At 38.5% G+C, this 25,295-nt stretch overlaps 10 protein-coding genes across 10 annotated transcripts; 5 read left to right on the top strand and 5 right to left on the bottom strand. All coding sequences in view use genetic code 12, as the record gives it.

The window, feature by feature from the left end:
• Nucleotides 1–509: 509 nt before the first annotated feature.
• CANMA_003889 (methylenetetrahydrofolate reductase (NAD(P)H)) lies at nucleotides 510–4,172 on the top strand (the record flags this gene model as incomplete). The annotated part of the gene is made up of 2 exons (XM_051816108.1): nucleotides 510–1,961; nucleotides 2,337–4,172. The coding sequence occupies 2 exons, from the start codon at nucleotides 510–512 to the stop codon at nucleotides 4,170–4,172; spliced, it is 3,288 nt and encodes a 1,095-aa protein (XP_051670516.1).
• Nucleotides 4,173–4,235: 63 nt separating this feature from the next.
• On the bottom strand, nucleotides 4,236–4,769 carry NCE4 (Nce4p; the record flags this gene model as incomplete). Its single annotated transcript, XM_051816107.1, has 1 exon — nucleotides 4,236–4,769. One exon carries the CDS (start codon nucleotides 4,767–4,769, stop codon nucleotides 4,236–4,238), a length of 534 nt encoding a protein of 177 aa, XP_051670515.1.
• A 140-nt stretch (nucleotides 4,770–4,909) lies between these two features.
• Nucleotides 4,910–7,918, top strand: RAD1 (ssDNA endodeoxyribonuclease; the record flags this gene model as incomplete). The annotated part of the gene is made up of 1 exon (XM_051816106.1): nucleotides 4,910–7,918. One exon carries the CDS (start codon nucleotides 4,910–4,912, stop codon nucleotides 7,916–7,918), a length of 3,009 nt encoding a protein of 1,002 aa, XP_051670514.1.
• Nucleotides 7,919–8,456: 538 nt separating this feature from the next.
• CANMA_003886 (uncharacterized protein) lies at nucleotides 8,457–10,313 on the bottom strand (the record flags this gene model as incomplete). Its single annotated transcript, XM_051816105.1, has 1 exon — nucleotides 8,457–10,313. The coding sequence occupies one exon, from the start codon at nucleotides 10,311–10,313 to the stop codon at nucleotides 8,457–8,459; it is 1,857 nt and encodes a 618-aa protein (XP_051670513.1).
• Nucleotides 10,314–12,930: 2,617 nt separating this feature from the next.
• On the top strand, nucleotides 12,931–13,545 carry UCF1 (Ucf1p; the record flags this gene model as incomplete). Its single annotated transcript, XM_051816104.1, has 1 exon — nucleotides 12,931–13,545. The coding sequence occupies one exon, from the start codon at nucleotides 12,931–12,933 to the stop codon at nucleotides 13,543–13,545; it is 615 nt and encodes a 204-aa protein (XP_051670512.1).
• Nucleotides 13,546–14,067: 522 nt separating this feature from the next.
• Nucleotides 14,068–17,628, top strand: HST6 (ATP-binding cassette alpha-factor transporter; the record flags this gene model as incomplete). Its single annotated transcript, XM_051816102.1, has 1 exon — nucleotides 14,068–17,628. The coding sequence occupies one exon, from the start codon at nucleotides 14,068–14,070 to the stop codon at nucleotides 17,626–17,628; it is 3,561 nt and encodes a 1,186-aa protein (XP_051670511.1).
• Nucleotides 17,629–17,680: 52 nt separating this feature from the next.
• UBA1 (E1 ubiquitin-activating protein) lies at nucleotides 17,681–20,716 on the bottom strand (the record flags this gene model as incomplete). The annotated part of the gene is made up of 1 exon (XM_051816101.1): nucleotides 17,681–20,716. One exon carries the CDS (start codon nucleotides 20,714–20,716, stop codon nucleotides 17,681–17,683), a length of 3,036 nt encoding a protein of 1,011 aa, XP_051670510.1.
• A 409-nt stretch (nucleotides 20,717–21,125) lies between these two features.
• On the bottom strand, nucleotides 21,126–21,896 carry CANMA_003882 (acetyltransferase; the record flags this gene model as incomplete). The annotated part of the gene is made up of 1 exon (XM_051816100.1): nucleotides 21,126–21,896. One exon carries the CDS (start codon nucleotides 21,894–21,896, stop codon nucleotides 21,126–21,128), a length of 771 nt encoding a protein of 256 aa, XP_051670509.1.
• Nucleotides 21,897–22,120: 224 nt separating this feature from the next.
• On the top strand, nucleotides 22,121–22,580 carry ECM15 (Ecm15p; the record flags this gene model as incomplete). The annotated part of the gene is made up of 2 exons (XM_051816099.1): nucleotides 22,121–22,165; nucleotides 22,299–22,580. The coding sequence occupies 2 exons, from the start codon at nucleotides 22,121–22,123 to the stop codon at nucleotides 22,578–22,580; spliced, it is 327 nt and encodes a 108-aa protein (XP_051670508.1).
• Nucleotides 22,581–22,814: 234 nt separating this feature from the next.
• AAF1 (C2H2-type transcription factor AAF1) lies at nucleotides 22,815–24,326 on the bottom strand (the record flags this gene model as incomplete). Its single annotated transcript, XM_051816098.1, has 1 exon — nucleotides 22,815–24,326. The coding sequence occupies one exon, from the start codon at nucleotides 24,324–24,326 to the stop codon at nucleotides 22,815–22,817; it is 1,512 nt and encodes a 503-aa protein (XP_051670507.1).
• Between the last annotated feature and the right edge of the window lie 969 nt (nucleotides 24,327–25,295).

Here is a 25,295-nt window from a genome sequence, read left to right as displayed (position 1 = left end):
TGTCCTTTACTTCTGCGTTGGTCTAATAGCATGCTTCAATAGCGTGCTCAATAGTTACAGACACAGCACCCTAAACAGTTTCAAGATTTTTTCCTGCATTTTTGTTTTGGTGTTTTACGTGTTTTCTGGGTTGTTGAAAGGGTTCATAGGAGGAGCCATTATTGGGGTCATTCTTGCTGCTATTTACCAAGCTGGTAATTTGACTATGAGTTGTTGGATTCCATTAACTTGGGCAATCGCGCAAATATTGTATGATATTGCCTCCTCGTATCTGATTAGCTCACTGATATTGTAGTAGTCTCTAGTGTAGCTCAATCACTCGTGTGTATTAGATTATATAAGGTGAATGTTAACGAATAAACAAAGCTACTATAATTTGTCTACAGCTTTCCTAGTACTCCTCTTCGTCTCATTGCACAAAATTGAAATCCATCCACATTTTAATCAAAAAATTGAAAGTCGGAGGAAAGTAACCACCAAACAGCTCTTTACTCCCATATTCGTACCAAATGTTTGATATTGATTATATAGGGATCAATCAACTTGCTTACACCTTCACTAAGCTTGTCAATTCAAATTCAGATGTTTTCACCGTCCAGTTGATTGAAATGGCGCAGGAGTGCCTAGAGCTCATGGATCGCTATCAAGCGTTGCATCCCTCATACGTTCAAATGCTATCGTTTCTTATGTCTCATAATATTGATACTTCAAAGTACAACGATGTGTGGGTCAACCGCTTGAGCTCTTGGTTAGGAAGCTACAAGTCTCAATTGGCAAAATACGAGAATCAAACAGGTTTGAGAGCCGAGAATGCGATTGAATATTTTGAGAGCATAAGAACTATCGTGATATCGTTGACAGTGGAGACTAAGTATCAAGAGGCGCTCAACTATTTGAACAGGTATGCGTCTGTAGTTGATTTTACAACACAGCCGAAAACAAAGGAACAGTTTCAAGCCAACAGATATGTCGAATACTTGTTTATGAAGTTCATCATTAACATTTTCAGCTCAATTTGGTTTCCCTTGGATGATAACGATTACACCGTTGCTGCTGGGATGTATGTAAAAGAAGGGGACAAACTTCTCTACTCCAGCTCCTCCTTTAAGCCTTTGACCAAGATATACAATATTGTGATTACGTACCATAAAAAGAACGATGCCTTGTTTGAAGAAAATGACGACGAGCTGAGGTATTACTGGTTAGTCAGGTTCCTACATCTCAGTTTATTATTCAAACAGTTTGAATTTGTCGAATTCCAAAAGGAGTTTTTTGACTTGTTTGTTTCGCAAAAAGAGCCCACACGGTACTTGTTTGCTGATACAATACTCATCAAGCGAAACCTTCTTGTCATGTACGCCATAGTGTTGATTTTCACCAAATCTTTCAACACACTTACGTCTATTAATATTGAGAATGAGCAATTGATTGATTCGTATTATAGAGATCCTGCCTCGATTGAGTACAAGTTTTTCAATCGAGTGTTGAAACCTTTAGGGAAACTCGACATGCCCAAGGTCAGAAATGCACTCACAAACAGCTCCTTTTTAGGTGAGCTTATTGCCACATTAGAGTACACGTTGCCCGTCTCCACCGCTAGATTTTCAAACAATTCAAATTTCTTCATTGAACATATGAAGACCATCATTGACTACAAAGTATTTCTAATTTTAATTTCAAACGCAAGGTCTATATCAAGACTTCAATTGTTGAAATTTATGGGCTATGACTTGAGTGCTGCCAGTGACCTGCATTTGAACGAAGTTTCCAATCAGCTAATAGCTGCATTATCAGGTTTAGGCTTGGGTAGGGTTGGAATTAATTACTTAGCTGACAAGCAAATATTTGTCAATAATGGGGGTCTAAGTAGTGCCGAAGAGGTGACCAGATTGCAAGAGGAGATTGATAATGTACAAAATGAATTAAAAGGCGAGTCTTTGACTGTATTGATTACTAACTTGGTTCTGTCTAGCCTTTACGATGAAGAATAATTTTGTGGCAAAAACAGTTTTTGTATGGTGGGTTTAAGAGTCCAAGAGGTATAATACTGAGTAGTTCCAATACATCTAGAGTAGTATGTAATGAAATCCGTGTATAGTTATCTAATATGATGTAAATAAACTGGTTCCAAATTCTTTTTAGCTGTTGTTTTATGTGTGTTGCAAAATCCAGCCCAGAGGTAAAGAAAAGAGAAGTCAAAAAAAATAAAAAATAAAAAATAAAAAATAAAAATAAAATTGAGAAAATTAAGAAATTTGAAATTACTGAAACATTTACCCCCAAGCAACTGTACTGCCTATCAACTACTCGGCAGTTTTCTCCGCAACATGCTGAAGGTAAAAGATCTTATACAATCACTAGGTCCGGATGACAAGTTCATCTCACTTGAGTTTTTCCCACCAAAGACTGACTCAGGTTTCAGGAATTTACTTTCAAGATTAAACCGTTTACTGGCATTTAATCCGCTATTCATCACTGTAACTTGGGGCGCCGGTGGATCAACGAGTGAAAAGTCATTGGACTTAGCAGCCACGTGTCAAAAGAAAATAGGAGCCACTACTGTTTTGCATTTAACATGCACAAATACCAATAGAGAGGTCATTGATGCTGCATTGAAGCGAGCAAAAGAAAACGGTATAAGAAACATATTGGCTCTAAGAGGAGATCCCCCAAGGACTGAGGAGTATTGGACGCCCAACTGTGAATTCAAAAATGCAGTAGATTTGGTAAGGTATATTCGTCAGGAATATGGTGATTATTTTTGCATTGGTGTCGCTGCGTATCCTGAAGGTCACGTTGACGGTGCTGATGCGTCCAACCAAAATCCACGTAAGGATATTCCTTACTTGGTCGAAAAGATTAAAGCCGGTGCGGATTTTATCATTACGCAATTGTTTTTCGACGTGAACAAGTTTATTGCCTTTGAAAAATTGATCAAGCAAACGCCTGAATTAAAGGACGTACCTTTGATCCCTGGTCTTATGCCCATTACCACCCATCGTGTTTTTACAAGAGCTACCAAACTTTCTCACGCCACTATACCGACGGATATTTATAAACAATTTGATGAGATCAAAAACAATGATGATGCTGTTAAGGCTGTCGGTGTTGATCTTTTGTGTGATATTATAAACAAAATAGACGAAAAAACCACTATAAAGGGATACCATTTCTACACTTTGAACTTGGAAAAGGCTGTTGCTTCTATTTTGAATAAATCGGCTGTGTTACGCCCCATTTTGGAAAAACCATCGCCAGTGTTTGGCAATGAAGATGCAATTGCCTCTGATTCTGAAGATGATGACATACCAGTGCAGCCACAACGAGCTAATCGTAGAAAATCGTCTGTTATCGAACCATTGACACAAAAAGCCGTTGTTGAAATGAGTAGGGGATTGGGGGTATTGGGTAAGGAAGCTATATGGGATGACTTTCCCAATGGTAGATTTGGTGATTCTAATTCCCCAGCATATGGTGAGATTGATGGGTACGGCCCAAATTTGAAAATTTATGACAAAAGTGAAGCCATTGCTAAATGGGGATCACCCGAACTGATAAGCGACTTGAGTGGTATTTTCACCTCGTATCTTTCGGGAAAAATCGACGTTATTCCCTGGGCCGATGTTACCCTATCTCCCGAAACTGCTCTAATTCAAGAAGAATTGTTTGAATTGAATGAAAAAGGGTGGTTTTCTGTGGCCTCACAACCGGCAGTAAATGGATGCAAATCAACTGATAACATTTTTGGATGGGGACCAGCTAACGGAATTGTGTACCAGAAATCTTTTGTTGAATTGTTCATGCCAGCTACAGACTGGGAAAAACTTAAGTCCAAACTCGATGATTCAACTACGTATTATGTTGGGACCAAGTCAGGGGAAGTTAAACTGAATTTGCCAATCGAACAGGGTTATGCAAAATCGAAAAGTGCTGTAACGTGGGGTGTTTTCCCACAAAAGGAAATCTTACAGCCTACAGTAATTGATTATGAGTCCTTCAAAGCGTGGAATGAGGAAGCATTTTTATTATGGCTTGAATGGGCTAGATGCTACAAGAAAAATCTGAAAAGTTTTGCATTATTGAATTCGATATATAATGACTATGTGTTGGTCAGTTTAGTCCATCACGACTATCTAAAAGAGCACGCAATGTGGCAGCAATTGTTGCAATAGCAATTAGCCAGATGGAAATTATAAATTAGGCCCCCTCTTTTGCACCCTGAAGTTGTGTGTCTTTTAAGAGCTGGATAAGATGTCAATTTCCCTAATTGATAATCCATCATTTAATAGAGTTACCAAAGGAGCATCTGATGAATGTATACCTTTATATTCACAGTTTTTGTGATTTAGTAGAAGTACTCCTCTCAGAATTGTAGTACCTGGTTTTATCAAAAGTCTTCCGCCCAATTTAATCGGCACCGGCGTATTGGTTTGCTCATCACGGAGAAATTTCAATGGTTCAAGTTCATACGCGTAAACAAAATGATTATCTTTATCTCGAAGTAGAAGCTTGTAAGTGGAGAGTCCCCTCGTCTTCGACACCGAAGATGCCTGCTCGTCTTCATCGTTAAAGTTGATTTCACGAACTAGTCTCGTTGATTTATTTAATCGATCAACAGAACGATTGTTAGGATCCAGAATTTCTTTCCATTCATCTATTTGGTTCAACTTTGATGTGCTTATATCTTCGACTCGAATGATATGGAGTAATACTGCGTGTCTGATTGTTGCCGATTCTTGGTTAACAAACTCTGAAGCTATTAGTGACATTTTAATGATGTGTGATGGTGGTGCTGCTGCTGTTCCTACAGAGCCAACCAAACGCGCATGGCGGTTCCTTCTTTTTTTTTCTTTGAATTCTATTTTGCGTTAGCTGATAAACCCCTTTGCTCTTGGCTCAGGGTATTTCAATGTCATCGCTATTTGTTCAAGATGAGGATGGTTTAGAAGAGCAGCAATCAGAGTTGCTTCAACAACAGAATGAAGAGATTTGGAGCCGATCACGGCCCATAGATTCGCAGTCTCAACATAATACAACACAGCAATCAGACCCATCCATCCCAATTGTGTTCCATGATGAATCCACTATACCGATATACCCCCATCGTGAAGTTAACTGCTCCCTACCGCTAAAATATCAGCAAGAAGTTCTCGAAGAAATGTTGGTCAAAGACGCGCTACTAGTCCTAGGTCGAGGATTAGGCTGGGAATCAATAACAGGCAATTTACTTTATTCTTTAAGTTCCCCATTCGTTCAACTAAGCAAGACCCAGAAGAAGAAGAGTTTGGTTTTCTTGTTAAATGCTAAAGATTCGGAGATAATACGGTTGAGTGAAGAGTTGGATGACTTGAGTTGGATCAATGATGATAATGGCAACAGATTTGTGACTGTTTCTGGTGAATCGCAATCATCAAAACGAAAATTGATATATTCAGAAGGTGGAATAATTTCAATAACACCTCGTGTGTTAGTGGTAGATATCTTGTCTGGTATATTGGACGTTAATGACATAACAGGCTTATTTGTCTTGCATGCTGAACGGATCAAGGAAACCTCAAATGATGCATTCATCATTAGCTTATTTCGCGATAAGAATGAGTGGGGGTTCATCAAAGCATTCTCCGATGAGCCTGAATCCTTTACCGGTTTTACACCACTAGCGACAAAGTTGAAAGTACTACGAGTTGCAAATGTGATTCTTTGGCCTCGTTTCCATGTTACTGTGACACAGTCATTCCAGTACCATAAAAAGAAAGACAGTAAACGATTTGTGACTGAAATCAATACCCAAATGTCGTATAAAATGAATAAAATACAGGCAGCACTTTTATCGTGTATACAAGCATGTCTTGGAGAATTGAAGCGACATAATCCTACATTGGCTACAGAGTACTGGGACATGGAAAATATACATGATCCACATTTTATCCGAGTGATTCGAATATCGCTAGATCCGCAATGGCACCGGTTAACTTACACAACTAAACAATTGATGAATGACCTTGCAATATTGCTTGAGTTGTTGGAAAACTTGGTGACGTTGGATTCTATGGCATTTTATCAAGTTGTGAAAAATATAGTGGATGTGAATTTAAAACAGACCGTGGTGGGAATGAATAGATCAATGAGTCCATGGTTGAACCTTGATGAGTCTCAAACAGTGATAGAGTACGCCAAGGAGAGAGCTTTGGGCAAATATAACGGAGAATACATTTTGGAGGAATTGCCTAAATGGAATCAATTGGGCATTTTAATTGATGATATATTGCATGAGAAATTGCTGAATAACACGGAGAACCATGGCAAGATTTTGATTATGTGTTCAAGTAGGAAAGTCGCTAATCAGTTGAACAAGATTTTGACAACGATGAAGGAAAGGAAGCAGGGGGTTAATAGGCATTTTTCATGTCGATCGTACATGGTGAGCAAGCTTCGCGACTACTTACAGTATAAAGAGATTAGCTCGTTGGTAAATAAGATTGCTAATGAATTAGACCATACCGAAGACGAAAATGGTGGAGCTTCCAAAGAGACAGAAATAACTGTGTCCAAGACATTTTCACGAAATGGGCAACCTGTGAGTAAAAGACGCCGAACTAGAGGTGCTAGTGTGGTTGCGCGCGTGCATAAATTACATACCGGTGGTAATGGGGGAGTTGATGACAATTCTGATGAGCTAGAAAATGAGAATATTATCGACTTGTTGGATGAAGATGTGAATGAGGTGGTAGAGGGCGGTTTATTGGATGATTTAGTCTCCCCTAACGAATTAAACTTTGACTGGATCAACAGTGACGATCAGATATTGGTGCAGGTTTACAATGACAAGCACGATGCTTCATTTTTGGAAGAGCTTTCGCCGTCGCACGTTATAATGTATGAGCCTGATTTATCATTCATTCGAAGAATTGAAATTTATCAAGCCATCAGTAGCAATAACCCAGCAAAAGTATACTTTATGTATTACGGAAATTCTGTCGAAGAACAGAAACACTTGTTACGTATTAAAAAGGAAAAAGACGCTTTTACTAGGTTAATTAGAGAAAAGGCAAATTTAAGTAAACATTTTGAGACTGCCGATGATAATGTCAAATTTCAAACTCACAAATCACAAGTTGTCAATACAAGAATTGCAGGTGGCGCCAGATTTCGTACTGAAGATGATGAAATGAGAGTAGTTGTCGATGTTAGAGAATTTGGGTCGTCATTGCCTAACTTGTTGTACAAGATTGGCATTCGTGTTGTACCATGTATGATTACCGTTGGAGACTATATCGTTTCCCCTCGAATTTGTATTGAAAGAAAATCAATCCCCGATTTGATTGGAAGTTTTAAAAGTGGTAGACTCTATAATCAATGTGAACAAATGTTTAAGCATTACGATTTGCCAGTTTTGTTGATTGAATTTGATGAAAATAAATCATTTTCTTTGGAAACGTTTAGTGAATCGAAATTCATCAAGACCAAAGCTAATTTGACTAAACCAAGCACTGCAATAGATACTAAGTTGCGGCAGAATTTACAATCACAAATATTTTCACTACTTTATTCATTTCCTAAATTGAAGATAATTTGGTCTTCATCACCGTATGAAACAGCGCAAATTTTTCTTGAGCTTAAAGCAAATCAAGAAGAGCCAGATGTGGGGATAGCATTAGACAAGGGTGTAAACAAAAACTTGATTACTCAAGGAGGAGGAAGTGGTGGAACTAACGATGGTGGCCCAGCAATTCTTAATGACGATCCCATTGACTTTATTCAAAATGTGCCAGGAATAAACAATCTGAATCTATATAAAGTTGTGCAAAGAGTGGAAAATATAGTTGAATTGGTTAAATTGTCTCAAGATGAATTTATTGATTTGTTGGGCGTTGAGAATGGGCGTAAAGCGTATACTTTTTTCAATAGAACTGTTTAGATTCTTTGATAAAACGAGTCTCACCAGATTTACTGAGGGCATTTTTAGATGACGCAACATCCTAAGGGAAGTGATTGAGACAACAAACAGACATGTTATGGATCGAGGAGGAATAACAACAGAGAGGTGTATGAGATTGAGCTATGGGTTCGGTAAAGCAACCGATCCTACGCATAGAAGAACACTTGTCAGATGTAAGTGCTCTTTCAAAATTGACTACCAAAAGTAGACCAGCTCCTCCGATGCCTTTGAGCGCTCGAGGGGTTTTCGCAAATGAGAGATCATCTTACAATGCAAGGATCAAAGAATCAAGCTCTTTTTGATTATTGAGAAGCCTTATTTAGTGAAGCGATACTTAATAAAGCCCAATTGCAAAATCTGTTAGCAAGCGAAGCGAGTTTTTATGTCTTTTTTTGTAATGTTTTTGTAACTTTTTTGTAATTTTTTTGTATCGTTTTTGATATCTTTATGTCTTTATATCTTTATATCTTTATGTCTTTATATCTTTATATCTTTATGTCTTTATGTCTTTATGTCATCATCTCCTTCTTGAATCAGCGTCAAAATCTGCACCCATCTTTTCAAGCTCTTGTTTTATGTCTTCCAATTCACTGATCATACACTTCTTCTCCTCATCTAAGACATGCTTGCTTTTGAAGTTCAATGGTGCATATAGTTGCTTTCTTCGTTTATTCAAGATAATCAATTGTTTGTAGGTTTCGTTTTCCACTTGACGGGCAGTAAGCCTCATTTGACAATCGGAAGCATCGCATTTAAGTCGGCTATGTATCATCTGCAGCCGCAGTTCCAAAAGGGTAAATTTCTGTTGCCATCCTCTTTTTGTGGCCGACAAGCATTGGAGCTTCTTTTCAATAGAAGCAGCGATCCCTCCGCCATCTTTTAGCTCTTCTCTTTCCTCTTGTCTCGGATAAACCTCCATAGTCATGATGAGGTCATTCAACGCACTTTCATGGAGCATTTCGCTGTTGTTTGTGCGAAATATTAGCATATCCCTAATACCTCTACTTGTTAATAATACTTCCAAGAGCACATCAACAATGTCTTTGTCCAAATCAAAATTCAATTTCGATCTATGGGGATGATATGCCACATATTTGTCGTACAAGTCAACATTCTCAGCTTCTAGTTTACTTTCTTCTTTTTTAAGCATCACCATCCATTCTCTCAATTGACTCACTTCAGCTTTGAACGCTGACAACTTGCGTCTATAGTTGGTTTTTAAAGCATTTATGGAGGCCGTGATGGTATGAATTTTGTCGCCTATTTCTGATGGATCAGTGACAGATTCTGGATTATGTTCATCGAGTGTGGTTGGATTATTATCAGCAAGTACCTTTGTTGCCGCAATGGTAGTCTTTATCGCAACTAAATTCTTTCTAACTTTGGCAATCATCTTCGGTCCTTTCCTGCTCGGCTCACTGTACCGATAATTAATATCAAAAATGTGGTTCCGAATGTCACATGCTTTAAAACCCTCACCAATAAATTTGTCCACTGCCATCTTAAATTCATTTCTAAGCAAGATGCATCCTAACTCAACAGAATACTCCTTATAGTAGGAGCTCTGCTTGCAGGAATTCGAAGTTCCCACAGTGGTTGAATTAGTCAACAGCAATGCTTTTCTTTCTTTAGTAGCTGGACTGGGGGTGGAAGCGGCAGTGGTGGTGGCAGTGGTGGTGATAGTAGCTGGAACAAGGGTAGTAGGGGTAGTAGTGGTACTTGCGGCCATTAATAATTTATTGGAATCGTAAGTGTGCATCTTGAATACATTTCGATGCCAGACAAAGCGTAACTCAACAGAATTCTCCTTGTTACAGGAGCTCTGCTTGCAGGAATCCAAAGTTCCCACAGTGGTTGAATTAGCCAATATCGGCAAAGCATGACTAGACGATTTAGCAGCACTTCTCAAACTCAGCTGCACCATACATTCCTCAGCTTCCAATGGTTGCATTGTTCCATTCAATTCTGGCAGATAAAAATTTCCAGTCGCATTCGCATTACAACTCTTCATAACATGCAAACGGAGGCTAGACCACATCAATTCAAAAGGCGTGATCGAGGTGACATTCAATGTCCCCAATCCTGGCAAAACTAAATCATCAGCAGGATAACGAGTCTTCATAAAATCACAACGGAGGTTGGACAACATCAATAGAACCGGCACATTCTCAATACTATCTGGTTTGCCCTCGTTTTCTTCTTCTTCTTCAGGGCAGTCATTGGGGGATAAGTTGGATTTGAGTTGGTGGGCCAACTTTGCTACTTGGCGCTTGAAATTTGCTGCCAAGTTAAAATCGCTTGTAAAGCTCATGTCTTCATGAGCGTAACGGGATCCAAAAGGAGTTCCGAAAGTAATAATATCAATCAATGTCATAATTTGTTTAAGTCGCTTCAAATTATAACGGGTAGATATCGGTATGTTTATTTAAAGAAGAAATGTACAATCAAGTTGGGGATTTTTCTTTCCTCTTGTTTGTGGTTTTATACTGTGCCATTTTTGCAGAATATCAAAAAAAAGTGCTGCCAAAATTGATTACTTGAAAATATGCCATCAGAATCAATCATTGAAGCTGGTATTAGCGATTGGCCTTTGATAAAACGGACCAATCCATCTCGGAATATGTAAATAGAATGCTCCCGTAGTCACGTCGACATTAAAATCTTGGTGTATTCAACCCCTCTCTTACTCCCTTGTAATTAGATCGCATTTTGGTTGTAAAAAATGGTAGTGCATCTTACCTAATCTTACAATAAACAAAAAAGGATCCAAGATCTCTCCAAAGTGATATCTCAATCGAATGGCCATCTTTTGGATAGTTGCAAGTTAAGGCTCAGGCAAACATCAAATGGGGTTTAATCGCAATTTCAAACATCACTCCACTCACAAAAACACCTTAACAAACAGTTTTGGTTCTAATATCATATTATCCATGTGCAGGCATTTCATCTCTGACCATGCCCCAAGACGGGTATCACATTATCTAATATAATAACACTTCCAAGGGCATTTTGATTTGAGGAAGCTCTTCTGTCCGTCTCTTATTGTATATACATACGCATTCTGTGGTAAAAAACATTGTATTCGATCCACCACTTTTCAACAAGACACAGCCTTCAGCAACTGGCGTTTTAATAGTAAAGCATTATTCAAGTTCAATGCCATGGCGGTAGTGGAGTGTTTAGATCAAGTGCATGGTGTAGTGGATGCATGGCTTGCTGTTCACTATGTCATTTGCATACTAACAAATCCTGTGATAGCCTCATAATTCACTCTTCAAATTCATACTTCACCATTTTTGAAAGTCCAAAAGATGTCTGAACCCAGTTCAAGCTCGTTAAAAGACTGGAGACTTTCAGCAAGTGGCCTTATCTGAACGACTCGCCTCTCATAGCGATGGCGAGCACTACGACTCAAAGCAAACATAGATTGTTCAAACCCAAGTGAAGCCCATGGTTGGGCTAAGCTGTTGTTATACATATACACTTCAATGTCTTATGACTAGTTTATGGTTCAGACTAACCAAAGTATAAGTACCCATCTTGGGTATTCTATTTTTGTCTCCGGGGATATGTTCTTTACACTTTGTCGCAAAACCACAAGTAAAGCCTGAAAGTGTGACAATGAAATGTTTCCCCAGTGAAGGTGTGCAGTTAAAAACACCCAATTGTATGAGGCTGATCTTTGAATATGTTATCGTATAAACAATACCGATTACATTCAGGGTCTTCGGGAAGTCATTGGCACGTCTGCCGCTTGAGTTGCAAAATGTTTCTCAACTATCTGATTTTTGCAACTCTTTTTTGAGCCTCTATCCAACAGTACACTTGTCTATTGTCAGAGATATCAAGTAGGTGGGCCATAACATTCAAATGTTGGGTCTTAACTATAGAGTGAGCATGAATAAATTAGATTCGGCTGTGGTTGACGACCGCATTTTAAGGGACTTTTCAATCCAGTCCATGAGACACAGCATCAATTGACATAATGGTTTTAGAGGCAGTTTTATTCTCTCCACTGACTATTCCCTAGTCTATTCAATCCCTACTTTTGTTTGGTTACGTGGTATAAGATTTACAGAAAGGTCCATTTTTGCGTGTCAAACGTTTTTCAATGTAAATGGAGAAGGAGGGGAACGGTTGTGGTGGTGTTTTAACCTTTTGCTTTGCTCTCCCGTATCTAGCCTCTGTTATTGTTTTGCTGTTCCTATTCCGTATATCTCCTAAGGAGAAAGGAAAAAAGCATCTGATTGCTTATATGACTCGGAGTCAGGTGGTTTTAAACTGTCATACCACTATGTGTGTTTACTGGTGTATGTCTTTTTGTACTGTATTTGCCATTCATACCATACAGGAGTGGTGTGAGGTCATGCATGCAAACCTTTATAAATCTCCCCACAAAAAAAACAAAAAACAGAACAAACTCACACGACCTCATATTCATTTTTTTCCTTAAGAAATCCTCTTTAACAACAGAAACAATAACTTTCTCCCTTTATTCGATTACTCCCCTCCCCCCTTAACCAACCAACCAACCAATTAACTAATTTAACTTTCCGTTCCCCTCCCAATTCTTTCTTCTCCCTTTTCTTTTTGTTTCTTTTTATTTTCATTTTCAACCAATCATATTCAAATAGACTAAAGGAAATACTTTACTCCTCTTTTATCAACAAAACAAAAATAGCAAACTAAATTACTATAAATACTGTAGCAAATTTCTTTCTTCTATTTCCACAATACCTACTACTAATACTTACTACTACCACTGCGAGTACTATTATTACCACTACTACTACTAATACTACTACTGCTGCTGCTGACACATTTTGTTTGTGCTGCTAAATTACACTTACACTAACTACTACACACACACACACAAAAGTCCGAGAAACGCAAATCAAATCAATTTTGCGCTTTTCCACACCATTGTTACCAAAAATAGTACGACCTTAACTTAGTTTTCCCAACTACAACAAAGAGCAATTTCAAAGACCATGGGGGCCAACAAGAAGAAGAACAAGTCTGATGCTGTCCCATTAGATTTGGAGAATATTAAACCATTGGATCACTTGCAGGCAGTTCCCAAAGCCAGATCATCGTCCATCACTTCAGTCGAATCAGTGGAAGAACCTGGGGTTATGAAGCAGGTTTTAGTACCACCCACCATTCGTGAATTTGACGAATTGGAACAATTTGAGGCCTTTGTCCGCGATGAGACATGGGACAACGAGTTTGACTATTTCCACGGTCGGTTGCATTACTACCCTCCTTTTGTTTTAAAGGAATGCCATGACAACCCAGAAAAAATCAAAGAAACTACAAATAAAAACTCGAAAAAGTTCAAGAGAAATTTGCAGCACCACATTCAGAAGCATTTGATTAAGGACTTGCAGAAATGTTGTGGCTATGAGTTGAATTTTGACAAGGGGGAGATGAAGGAGACATTTGATCGGTTGTCTTGGACTTTTAGAGATGAGACAGATCATGGCTTCAGCAAAGAAGAGGAGGATATGTATGATAGGCATTGGAAGTTGGAATTGGATGTCTCTTGTACCAATGATTCTGCTATGGTTGATGTCGATTTTAAGGCTATTCCAATCTTGCACTAATTTGGAGGAAGGATTCCTTTATTTACGAATGATGATGCAAATGAGTTACTGAGAAATGAAATTGATGCTGTTTTTTTTTATATATCCTTTGTTGTTTAACTCTCTTTTATAATTATAATGCTTTATGAATTGTATTGTAGTTACTAAAACTGTAAAACCAAACTGCTAACTTTTTATTCATCCTACATATCGTTTTTTTGCACAATTCACTATCTAACTATATATGACTGATATCCAGTGTATTTTGTTTCTTGCTTTCGCAATTGTCGATTCCAACTTGAGTAAAATTTTCTGTTGCAAAAAGATAGGAAAAAAGAGTGAAACTGGAAATCCAACTTTCTTTACCACCACCGCAATGCACCCGACAATGTTGTTGTTAAATTGGGAAAGGTGAAACTTGGTTTTATACTAAAGAGGAGTGGAGGAGGCAGAGCACCATTCTTGGTATATAAAACAAAGATGTTGCACATTAGGGATTCTTTTGAGTGAGGATAACGACAAAGTAAAGCCCCATTCTTCGCCATGAGGGGCAAAAAAGCATACAGTACTGAGGTCGATGTTCCAATTACTACAAAGGGAAACGTATTTATGTTTCTAAACTTTAAACGCGACTGGTTGCTACTCCTATTGGGAACAACTTTCATGGCAGCATCAGCTGCCAGCACGCCAATCGCAACCCTTGTTTACGGTAACATAATCGGGGCGTTGTCCAACTACTATCTTGGGACTTACTCATCATACGACGTGTTTATCCGTGACTGTCTAAAACTATGTGGCATTTTAATGGCAGTCGGTTTGGCGAAAATGGTGTCTGTTTGGCTTGGCATGTCGTTGTGGTTGAAATTTGGCGAAACACAACAGCTGTGTGCCAGGTCTGCCACATACAATAGCTTGCTCAAGAAGGATACAAAATGGTACGATAATAACCCAAACATCATGGGGGAGTTGACCCAAGTCAATAGATGCATTGAGGAGCTACGTTCAGGAAATGCCGAAATTATGGCTGAAACTGTGCAAACTGTTGCCTTGATTGTGGGGTTAATCATTATGTCATTCTATCAATCGTGGGCTATTACATTGATAATTACGGCATCGGCCCCCGTGATGGCTCTTTGCGCTTGGTATTTTGGAAGCGTTACTTATCGTGCGCAAGAGGTTGAAAACACTCACAGCTCAAATGCCAGTAAAGTTTTGGATTGGTGTCTCACATCACCATTAACCGTTCGAGTATTTAATGGGAAATATGTGGAGATGGTTAAATTCAAGCGATTCACCAATGCATCGGCAAAAGCATACTATAGAGCGGCAAACGCAATAGCAGCAAATTCGGGGATCTTGAAATTTCTCACCTTGATGATGTTTGTTCAGGGGTTTTGGTTTGGAAATTATTTGCTAATGAGGAATAGAATCACTGTTAATCAATTGTTTACATGTTTTAGTTCGTGTTTGATGTTGGGCCAGTCAATATCCAAAATAAGTCAGTTGATGGCAATAATCAACACTGCTCATGCAGCGGCTAGCAGGATAGCATCTCATTTGCAGACATTGAATGAAGATTGCGAATATAAAGTGAACACAAAAAAGTACCCATTATCGTGCTTCGGAGAAATTATGTTTAGTGATGTTTGCTTCAACTACCCAGCCAGAGACAAATTGATTTTGAGAGATGCTTCTTTTCTAGTTGAACCAGGAAAGATGAATTTCATTATTGGGAAATCTGGTGCTGGAAAGTCCACATTACCGCTTCTTTTGATGAAGTTGTATGGGAGGAATAGTGGGGCAATTACAATTGACGGAATTGGCATTGACCTGCTTGATTCGTGTTGGATATCTCAAAATCTAGTGTTGCTTCAGCAAACGCCCTTCATTTTTAATGGCACGGTCCGAGAAAATATAGCCCTTGCAGTGGTTGACGACTATGATTCTACTGAAAACGTACCTCTTGACTCGATCTATGAGGCAGCAGGTTTTGCTTTGCTCGATTTGGACTTGGAAACTAAAATTACCCCATTGTCCTTATCTGGAGGTCAGCAGCAACGGTTGGCGATTGCTAGAGCAAGGTTAAAAAACCCTCCAGTGTTGATTCTTGACGAGGCATTCAGTGCATTGGATTTCCAAACCAAGCAGGTTTTGTTTGCCAGAGTGAGAGTTTGGAGAAGAGGCAAAACTACAATATCAATCACTCATGACTATAGTCACATTGAACCGAATGATAACGTTATTATGATGGAACAAGGAGCGGTTGTCAAACAAGCACAATTCAAAGAGTTTGCTAATCTACAGGACGGTGATCTTACGACGAAGATAATGACTGAAAAACATGATTGCACAACCAACACTACCACCGCTATGAGAATATCTGCCGTAGACGACATTGAAAAACTGGACAAGAAAGAGACTTTTTTGGGAACCTTTGGAATTTTAAAGTATTGTAGCAACACAATTGATGCAAAGCTTGTTATAATCATGGGTATCTTGATTTCCATCTTGGAGGGTGGTGCTTCGCCAGTTTTCTCCTACTGCTTTGCAAAATTGTTAGCAACAACAGTTGAGGCGTCCATTGGTGGCGATGACACACAGCAAATTATTCAATGGTCGGGTATGTCGATTGGAATTGCCTCATTCATTGGACTTACCGCCTATGGTGCAAAATTCATCCTCTCGTATGCTAGTGAACGATGGATTGTGATGTTGCGAAAGCTTGCGTTTGAAAAGCTAAATGGACAAGACATGTCCTTTTTCAAAGAAATGAAAACAGCTGAAGTAACTACCTTGTTGATGAATGATACAAGGGACTTGAGAAATTTGGTGAGTGCTTTTTTGTCAATAATTGTCAATTTGGTGGCAATGGTGCTCGTTGGAATTATATGGTCAATAATTTCTGGATGGAAATTGGCCCTTGTTGGTTTTTCATTTGTTCCTTTGATATTGCTAATCACTGCCGCTTACAGCATAATTTTGCAATCGGCTGAAAACAGATACAAGTCAAGCGTCATAAAACTTGAAACTCATGTTCACCAAACCGTTAGTTCAATTAAGACTATTAAATTGTTTTCCATGAATCGATATTTTGCCGACAAATTTGATCAATACTTGAACAAGGTCAATAAAGACGGGGATTTCCGAGCAATTCAAACGGGGATTGGATATGCGTTAAATGATTTAATTTCAGCAGTTGCTATCGGGGTTATATTGTATTACGGTATGGAGTTAACGGGCAAGTTTGAATATACTCATGGACAGTTGCTACAAGTGGTGGCATTGCTAACATTCACATTGGCCAATGCAGCAAGCTTGATACATTCGTTGCCTGAGGTCACCAGAGGTCAACGAGCAGGCACGTATATTGTTAAATTACTTGAACTGACACCATTGGCAAAAATTGAAAACGATGGTTATGAAATACCTAAAGCCCATAGAAATGTGATTAGTTTTAACAATACTTGCTTCAAATACGATGACAAGTATATTTTACGCAATGTTTCATTTAAGATTCGGAAAAACCAGTTGGTTGGATTGGTGGGCCAGTCAGGGTCAGGAAAATCAACCATTGCATCACTTTTATTACGTCTTATTGGCTGCAATTCTAATTCAATATCGATTTATCAACATGACATATCAACGGTAAATATTGATTGGTTAAGAGAAACCATTAGTATTGTTCCTCAACTACCGAAATTTTTTGAAGGGTCAATCTTGGAAAATCTCACTTATGGAATTAGCCCCACCCAACAAATCAACTTTGAAGACTTGCAACACTGTCTTCGATTATGTGGAGTGTATGATTTTGTTATATCATTACCTGAGGGGCTACACACAAGAGTGGGTGAAGGTAACAATACGTTATTATCTGGAGGTCAATTGCAAAGATTATCCATAGTTCGTGCATTGATTAGACGACCAAAAATATTGATATTTGACGAATGCACATCAAATCTAGATCCTGTGAATGCTAAGCTCATCATGGAATTAATCATGAGTTTGAAAAATAAATATACGATCCTTTGTATTACTCACAATCAAGAAATGATGAATATGGCTGATAAAGTGTACATCTTGAAAAATGGAACAATTTGTATATAACTAAATACGATTTTATAAAGACGCCAAAAAACACGAAATTGAAATAATAGATCTATTTGTACTTGATACTGATTGGTGGAACGTCTACATCTTCACCTTCTTCATCTTCGCAGCAGGCTTGCAACACCAAATAATGGACGTGGGCTGGAATATCCTTTTTGGTGACTAATTTAACCACTTGGGAAATAGGCAAGCCCAATCTCTCTTGCTTCTTTTTTGGCGGGAAGAAAGAAGCATACAATACAACAACGTCGTATGATAAAATTGAAATCTCCAATTTATCTTCATTGGCAAACTTATCAATCAATTCTTGTAATGTTATGTCTTTGTCGATAATGATTTGATCCCATACTTGGTCGTATTCTTTAGCGCCATATTTAGCACGAGCTGACTTTATAGGCTCAGAAAATCCAATAAATGGCAATGCCAAATTAATGAACCCATTTTTGTATTGCTCAATATCATCCTTCTTATCAACAACCTTGTATAATTCAAGACACACTAACCCTGTAACCAATGCGGTTGTAGTAGCAATAGCTGGAATAATCTTACCGGCAATAAACTTTGTCTTGTGGGCATCTGCAGTTTCAATACCATAGTTTAATGCTCTACAGTTTGAAGCAGCAGTGATAAACTCTATATGGTGGTTGGTATCGTCGTCCTTTTCAAACTCAATTGGGCTCAATCTGTACCCAGCCAAAGTGCTTGGCTCGGGTAAAGATGCAGCAATTTTCCTAACTTGTTCATCGTCATCAGAAGATAAGTTATTAGCCTGTTCCTCAGCTTCGGCATCAGTAGCAGCAATCTTAACTCCAGACTTTGGTTGGAATTCAGGGACTTCAACTTTATCCAAAACCTTGGTGTCGATATTATTTTGCTCCTTCAACCCATAAATGAATGCCAACAAATTTGCCCCGCCAATAATGAAATCCAAATGGTCCTTGTTATTGACGTCAAACTTTAATGGGGTAGGAGCACGTTTGGGTCCTGACCAAAATGGTTCTCCAGTTGAGGTCTTAGCATCGTGGGGAAAATTGTACAACAATTGCTTAATCTCGTGATTGAATTTGGTTTCGAATTCCAATCGGGCCCACTTGATGCAATCTTCAAAACTGTACGGACGTTGATTCAAGTACTTGGAAATGTTTTCCAAAGTTCCTTTCTTATCTGGGTTTTGCTTCAACGACAGCTCAACATAGTTTGGTTGACTCAAATACAAATTCACACTTTCTGGTGAGTCAACGAAATACCCTTGGAATAATGATTTGGCCCATGCAATAGTGTGGTCAATTTTGCTGGGGAACGATCTCAAGGTACATAACGGAATTGACTTTTCTGGTGGGTCATGCGACGATGAGTATGACTCAGTCAAAAATGGAACAACAACTTGTGTGTTACCTTTTGTTCCCAATGTTCCAGACTCTAACAATGGTTTTTGGAAAAATACACACCGACTATCAACATAAGTTCTAGCTTCGATGTTGTCCAATGCATTGGTAACCAAATCCAAATTGTTCCAAAATGCATCGTCAAAAATATCTTGTGTCTCTGGTCCCACTTTGTCCAATCTTGATTCAATTTTGCCTTTCAACGCAGGATTCATAGCTTGGACCGCTTGCGCAGCAACATCTGACTTGTTTTTACCAACGTCTTTGGGTCTAAACAAAAACTGACGATTCAAGTTGGATTTCTCAATCGAGTCATTGTCAGTGATGAAAATCTTACCATCAGGGCCTGAACCTAATCCCATCATTGCCCAATTTTTCAACATTTCGCAACCAATGGCTCCGGCTCCGACAAGGAATACTTTTAAATTGGCAATTTTGTCTTGGAATTTCTTACCAAATACGGCAATTTGCCCATCATATCTTGAGCCAATGGGCTTATTATTTTCTTCACTGCGGGGGTATTCTTCTTTACCAGGTAACGACTCCAATGAATCAAAATATAACCATTGCTTGATTGGGGTAAACTTGGAGGAGCAACATTTCAAAACTTCTTGGGCAATTAACCCGCCGTAGAATGCCACCATTCCCGGGATGTCTCCCTGAGCTTGATAAAATAATTCCTTCAAATACGATTCATCAATATCCTCAACGTTGTTTTGTTTAGCCAATTGTTCAGCATAAGCAAAGGCTTCGTTGGCATCCTCCACATTATAAGGTTTTGGTAATCTTTGTCTTTTGGTCTTAAAGGCGTGCAAGGCTTGGAATCCTATGTGCAATTGTGCTGGTTTGTCAAATTTGGCAAAATCGGATATTAAAAACTCGGGGTTTTTCAACTGTTCAAGTAAAGGTTCAAATTTAACATCTTTTGGCACTTTTACTTGGGTGTAAAGACCTCCCTTTTTGTATTCACCTTCGATTCCATCCAACTTAATCTTGAATGCATAAGGTCCCAAAACTTCAACCTTGTGTATGCCTTCATTCAAGGCTGGCAATCCTTCGACTTCGGAAAATTTAACATAATTGCCATCTTCAAGCCCATGTCTATTTTCATCCAACATAGTTACGGTTCCATTTTTCTCAATATCAGACACAATCCCTGACAATGGTTCTTCGCCAGTTTGATCAACAATGGTAAACTTGTCACCAAAATCAACAAAAATTTGTCCAAATAAACCACGAACATCGGCATTTATATACCCAATGTCATTGGCATGGGTTATTTGATTGATTTGGACTTGTTGCTCCAAAGAGATATTGGTTGTAACAATACATTTAAATTTCAACAAAGTCTCTTCCTTGACATTGTCAACAACGCTAATAGGAACATATGCATTCAATTCGCGTAATTTAACAGCACTCACTTGATCCCTTGGCTGACCAATATCCGACTCAGAAAGGAAAAACTGTGTTGATAAATCTTGAATTTGAATTGGGTTTGGATCGTACAAACTTAATGATTTGACCCCAGCAAGGGCAATGTTTTTGGCAATCTCAACACCCAATCCATTTAAACCAATGATTAAGACGTTGGCATTCTGCATCTTGAGCATTGCTTCTTTACCCAACACATACAATTGACGTGAGTATAAACCCTCGTCGATTTCTTGCAATGGCGAGTCTATTTGCATATTATCGGACATTATTAGTAATACCTTCGTTTTTTTTCTTGTAGTTGTTGTGTGGTATCTCTACGTATTCTTCTTCTTTCTCTTTCAATGAGATTGCAGTGTGATCTGATTGATTTAATGTGTTTCTCTACCCAGCTGCTTTCTTTCAAAATGTGTTGTTGTTGTAGTTGTTGTAAAGCTTTCTGCAACCAACAGTTAGATTGTATGCTGCGTGTGTACCAAAAAAAAAAGAATATTCCAACGCAATTGACAGAGAGAGAGGCGACAATGGCAAAATAAAAAAACAAAAAAACAAAAAAGAAGAAGGTAGTGTACATTTGCTCAAACTGGTTCTACCAATTTTAAAACTCAGAGCAATTGCTCTCTGGAGATGATCTCTTTGTCTAATAATATGCATGCTCCAGATCGATAAATGTATATATTAATTGATATTGTATGTTGCAGTTCCATGCTCTCCAACCTTGTATTCCTTCATCAACTGTTTCAAATCAACAGATTTATCTTTTGGATCCATAGTTTTCACAACTCTAGCAGGAACGCCCACAACCAACGAATTGGCAGGCACGTCTCTAGTAACCACACTTCCAGCACCAATGACACAGCCTTCGCCAATAGTAACTCCTCCAATTATAGTACATCCGCCACATAGCCAACAATTGTCACCAATTGTTACTGGCAATGCATTTTCCAATACTTGCTCGCTGTCTTCCTCACCAATGACTCTCAAATTAGGATCAATTGGATGACCCGGTGTTAATATGGATACGTTTGTTCCGCACATGACGTTATCGCCAATCTTGACAACTGAGCAATCCAATATGGTCAAATTGAAATTGCTATAAAAATTCTTACCCAAATACGTATTGAATCCATAATCGAAAAACATGGGATATTCCATAAATGTACCTGGTCCAACATGGCCAATAAACTGAGCAAGATAGTCTCTTTTGGCATTGGCAAAGTCATCAGCAGTTTTATAATCTCTAAATCTAAAATTCCCATAATCTAACAAGTAATCCCTTGCCCTCATTCGAACGTTGGTCAACTCTTGTTCTGCTGGATCGTACAGCATACCTGATATCATGAGTTGATAATTTTCGTCATCGTGTGGAGCATAATTCAATGACTTTTTTGCAAATTCAATCAATTCTTGATTTTTCTCCGTTTTAACGTTCCAAGGGGTAATTGTCATGTTCCTGGGGGGTCAAGTTCAATATGGTGTAGAATGTAGGATAGAAGGTATTTATCCAATTCAAAGTTGATGACACATAAAATTAAAGATATGGATGCAATTGAGGTTTTGGTCAACGGGGACACATATTTCTTTTTTTCGCGCAATTAATCGCGAAAATTACATTTGGAAATCTGCCCGATCAATTCAACGAAAAGAGTTAGCGGGGACGGCAGTATAAAATCATGACCGTCACACTTCATTGTTTAGCAGACGTTTGTCTTATACCAGTACGTTATACAGTTATTCTTTTGTTATATGCAACCTTCCGTCAGCAATATCCTTTGCCTTTTTCCCCTTCCGGACGATGTTCGATTTTAACCCATGCCATTTACTAACACCACTTCCCCTCTTTTTCAACAGATTGGTACCGGTTCCGCATCAGTCTCTGACGAAGTAACAATAATCACCAAATTGGCTCAGGAATCCCAATTAGACACTACGTTACATTCAGCTGGAACAACAATTGCTGGTCCTTGGAATGAAGTTATGGATTTGATTGGAACCATGCATGAAGTGCTACACAAGAGAGGTGTCGCTCGTATTCAAAGTGATATTAGAGTAGGAACCAGAGTTGATAAGCATCAAACTCCTCAAGATAAAATTGATGCTGTTCACAGGAAATTGAAAGATACAACAACCTAGGGATTAGTGAATTTAGGCATCTTCCTTTTATGCTGACAGAATTGAAATAATATATAAATAATATTACATAGTGTATACAAACCATATAAAGTTCTTTAATGACTTTCTTTTGAGTATCATCGTAGGAATTTGGGGTTGAAAATCTTGCATTATCTCGGCTAAAGTTTCACCAACAACAACCACTCTCCTCCCCTTTCCTCCTCCCTCTCCCTGTTTTGTTTTTTTTTTTCCTTTTTAAAATGGTTTAGTGTAAAGATGCGGTTGATCTGCATGATAGTGGTTTCTTTGTTCACCACTAGGAGCAGCGGCACCAACACTTGCACCACCGCCACTACTACTTCCAATATTGTCACTGCTATCGACGCCAACGACATTACTCATCTTCTTTTTGCGTTGTTGTTCCCTTTGCTCAATGGTTTTGTCAGTTTGTTTCTTTTCCTTGAGCGCTTCTTTAATCAGCTCTTCACTAACACCAAAACTTGCTGGGTTCAGCCAAAATAGTACTCTAACCATTTCGCGTACTTCAAAATCATTGAAATTCTTGTTTGTTGACTTGTTCAATTCTGATGCAATATATCTCCACTTTTCAAATTCTGCAGGATCTAATAAATTACGCAAGAATATCTTATCGTTATTGTCCCAAGCACTGGAATTATTATTACCTTGTTGTCCAACAATAACCTGATATCTATTTCTGGCTGTCAAGTAAGATCCTACACCAGTTATTTCTGCAATCTCTACCCAGCTTTTCCCCTTGCGTTTCAAACTCACAATTAAGTCATCCTGCTCGGGTGTGAATTTGGATTTACGTTTAGCCCTTTTAGCTGTTGTTGAAACTGTAATATCAGGACGAACTGGTGCCTTGGATAATGGAGGATGGGGGAGAATCTTTTGCAACCGTTCAGGGAAGTTGGGAAATATAACTAATTCGTGAGTTTCGACTGGACTGGTAGCTGCTTTTACTTTTGACTCCTTTTGCGAGGAGGACTGTGGTGACGATACCGAAGGGTTTTTGGCGGGAGAGTAATACTGCTGGTGATGGAGTTGTTGTTGTTGGATGGGCAATTGTGGGCGTGGCTGATAACTTGAAGGTATAGTTTGGTACATGTAATTGTTGGTGTCATATAAGAGAGATTGGGGCTGCTGCATGTGCTGCGAAGGTTGTTGCTGCTGCTGCTGTTTAGGTTGTTGTTGTTGTTGTTGTTGTTGTTGTTGTTGTTGTTGTTGTTGTTGTTGTTGTTGTTGTTGCTGCTGCTGTTGAGGTGGTACTTGTCGTTGATTATTATGTGGTGACATTTGTTGCGAATACTGTAGTGGCTGGTAATACGATTGCACAGGATATGTTTGTGAATTAGGAGGTCGAAATGAGTAAGCCAACGGTTGTTGAGGAACAGTACTTGTTTTTTGCTGAAACAGAAATGGATTATGTAGCGACTGTTGTAACTGCTGTCGTTGCTGTTGTTGTTGTTGTTGTTGTTGTTGCTGCTGCTGTGGGATAATAAATTGTCCTGGGTGGTTGGTCAGAGTAAAGCTACTAGATAATGGCTGGTGTTGTACTGACTGTTGTGAATCTGCTTGCAGTTGTTGTGACTTTTCCTTAGACAGGCCCTTTTGTAGTGAATTCTCAAGTTGTTGTGAATATCGTTCAAACTGGTATGGTTGTTGTTCTGTCTGATGTCGTTGATGAGGCTGTAGTTGTTGTTGTTCTTGTTGTGATTCCGATGTTGATTGAGATTGTGGTAACATATTAAATGGACACAACAAAAACTCTCAATTTCTTGTCATAAATATAATTCTAGTCGTACGTGGTATTATATTAACTCTGGACTATCAACCCTTTGGGTAAATATAATAATCTAAATATTTTTTTCTTAAATCAAAGATTAGGTGGTTGTCATAATAATTTTTACCTTTTGTTGTGGGTAAAATATTATGATACTCTCTCTCTGTTTGATTATTTTATTATCCCAGTTGTCCAACCTTTTGAAAATCGTTTCAGTTTCGATTAAACTCTGGGTTTGTAAAACTGTGCAAATGCAAGAATGGTGATTCGTGTTCCTTGGTTTTGAATATACGTTTATGACAAAGCTTTTCCCGTGCTTTTTTGTTTTTTGTTTCGTTTTTAGAGTTTTAGCTTAGCCTCTGTATAAATTGAAAAACCTTGATATCGATATAAGGTTTGGTGGGCTTCTTTCAATTGGTGTTTGACAGATTATGCAGGTTGTGTGATGTGGTGCGATGAGATGTAGTGTGATGTGATGTAGTGTGATGCGATGTGGGAATAAGCTAGAAGAATAAAACTCAATGATTACTATTTTACCAGTTGTATACCAATCGATATAAGTAGATTTATGCAGTTGAGCGATTATTCTCTTGGTTTTACAATACTGCTACTACTACTTCTACTCCCCTGTGTCTTCCTCGTGGTATCAATCTAGTTTGTTCTATTTTATGTAAAAGAACTGCAACTATTCTAAAGACTCGAGAAATCAACTGGCACTTGGCAATACGGCTTTCTTTCCCTCTCTGTTTCCCTGTATTTGTATTTCTCTCTTTCTATCGCTTATATTTCTTTGTATAAGTAGTATATGAAAGTAGTAGATACTAATGTAGGGGGGATGGAGTGAAGTTGTTTGGTGTCATTTTACAGATAAAGAGACATGGAATAAAACAAAATGTACGTGACCATTGTCATTGAAACAATTTAAAAGAAGG

Source organism: Candida margitis (genome assembly GCF_024628925.1).
Source record: "Candida margitis strain CBS 14175 chromosome Unknown scaffold13, whole genome shotgun sequence".
Lineage (NCBI taxonomy): Eukaryota > Fungi > Ascomycota > Pichiomycetes > Serinales > Debaryomycetaceae > Lodderomyces > Lodderomyces margitis.
The sequence above is the reverse complement of the archived record's forward strand: the minus strand, read 5'-3'. Positions and strand labels throughout refer to the sequence as shown.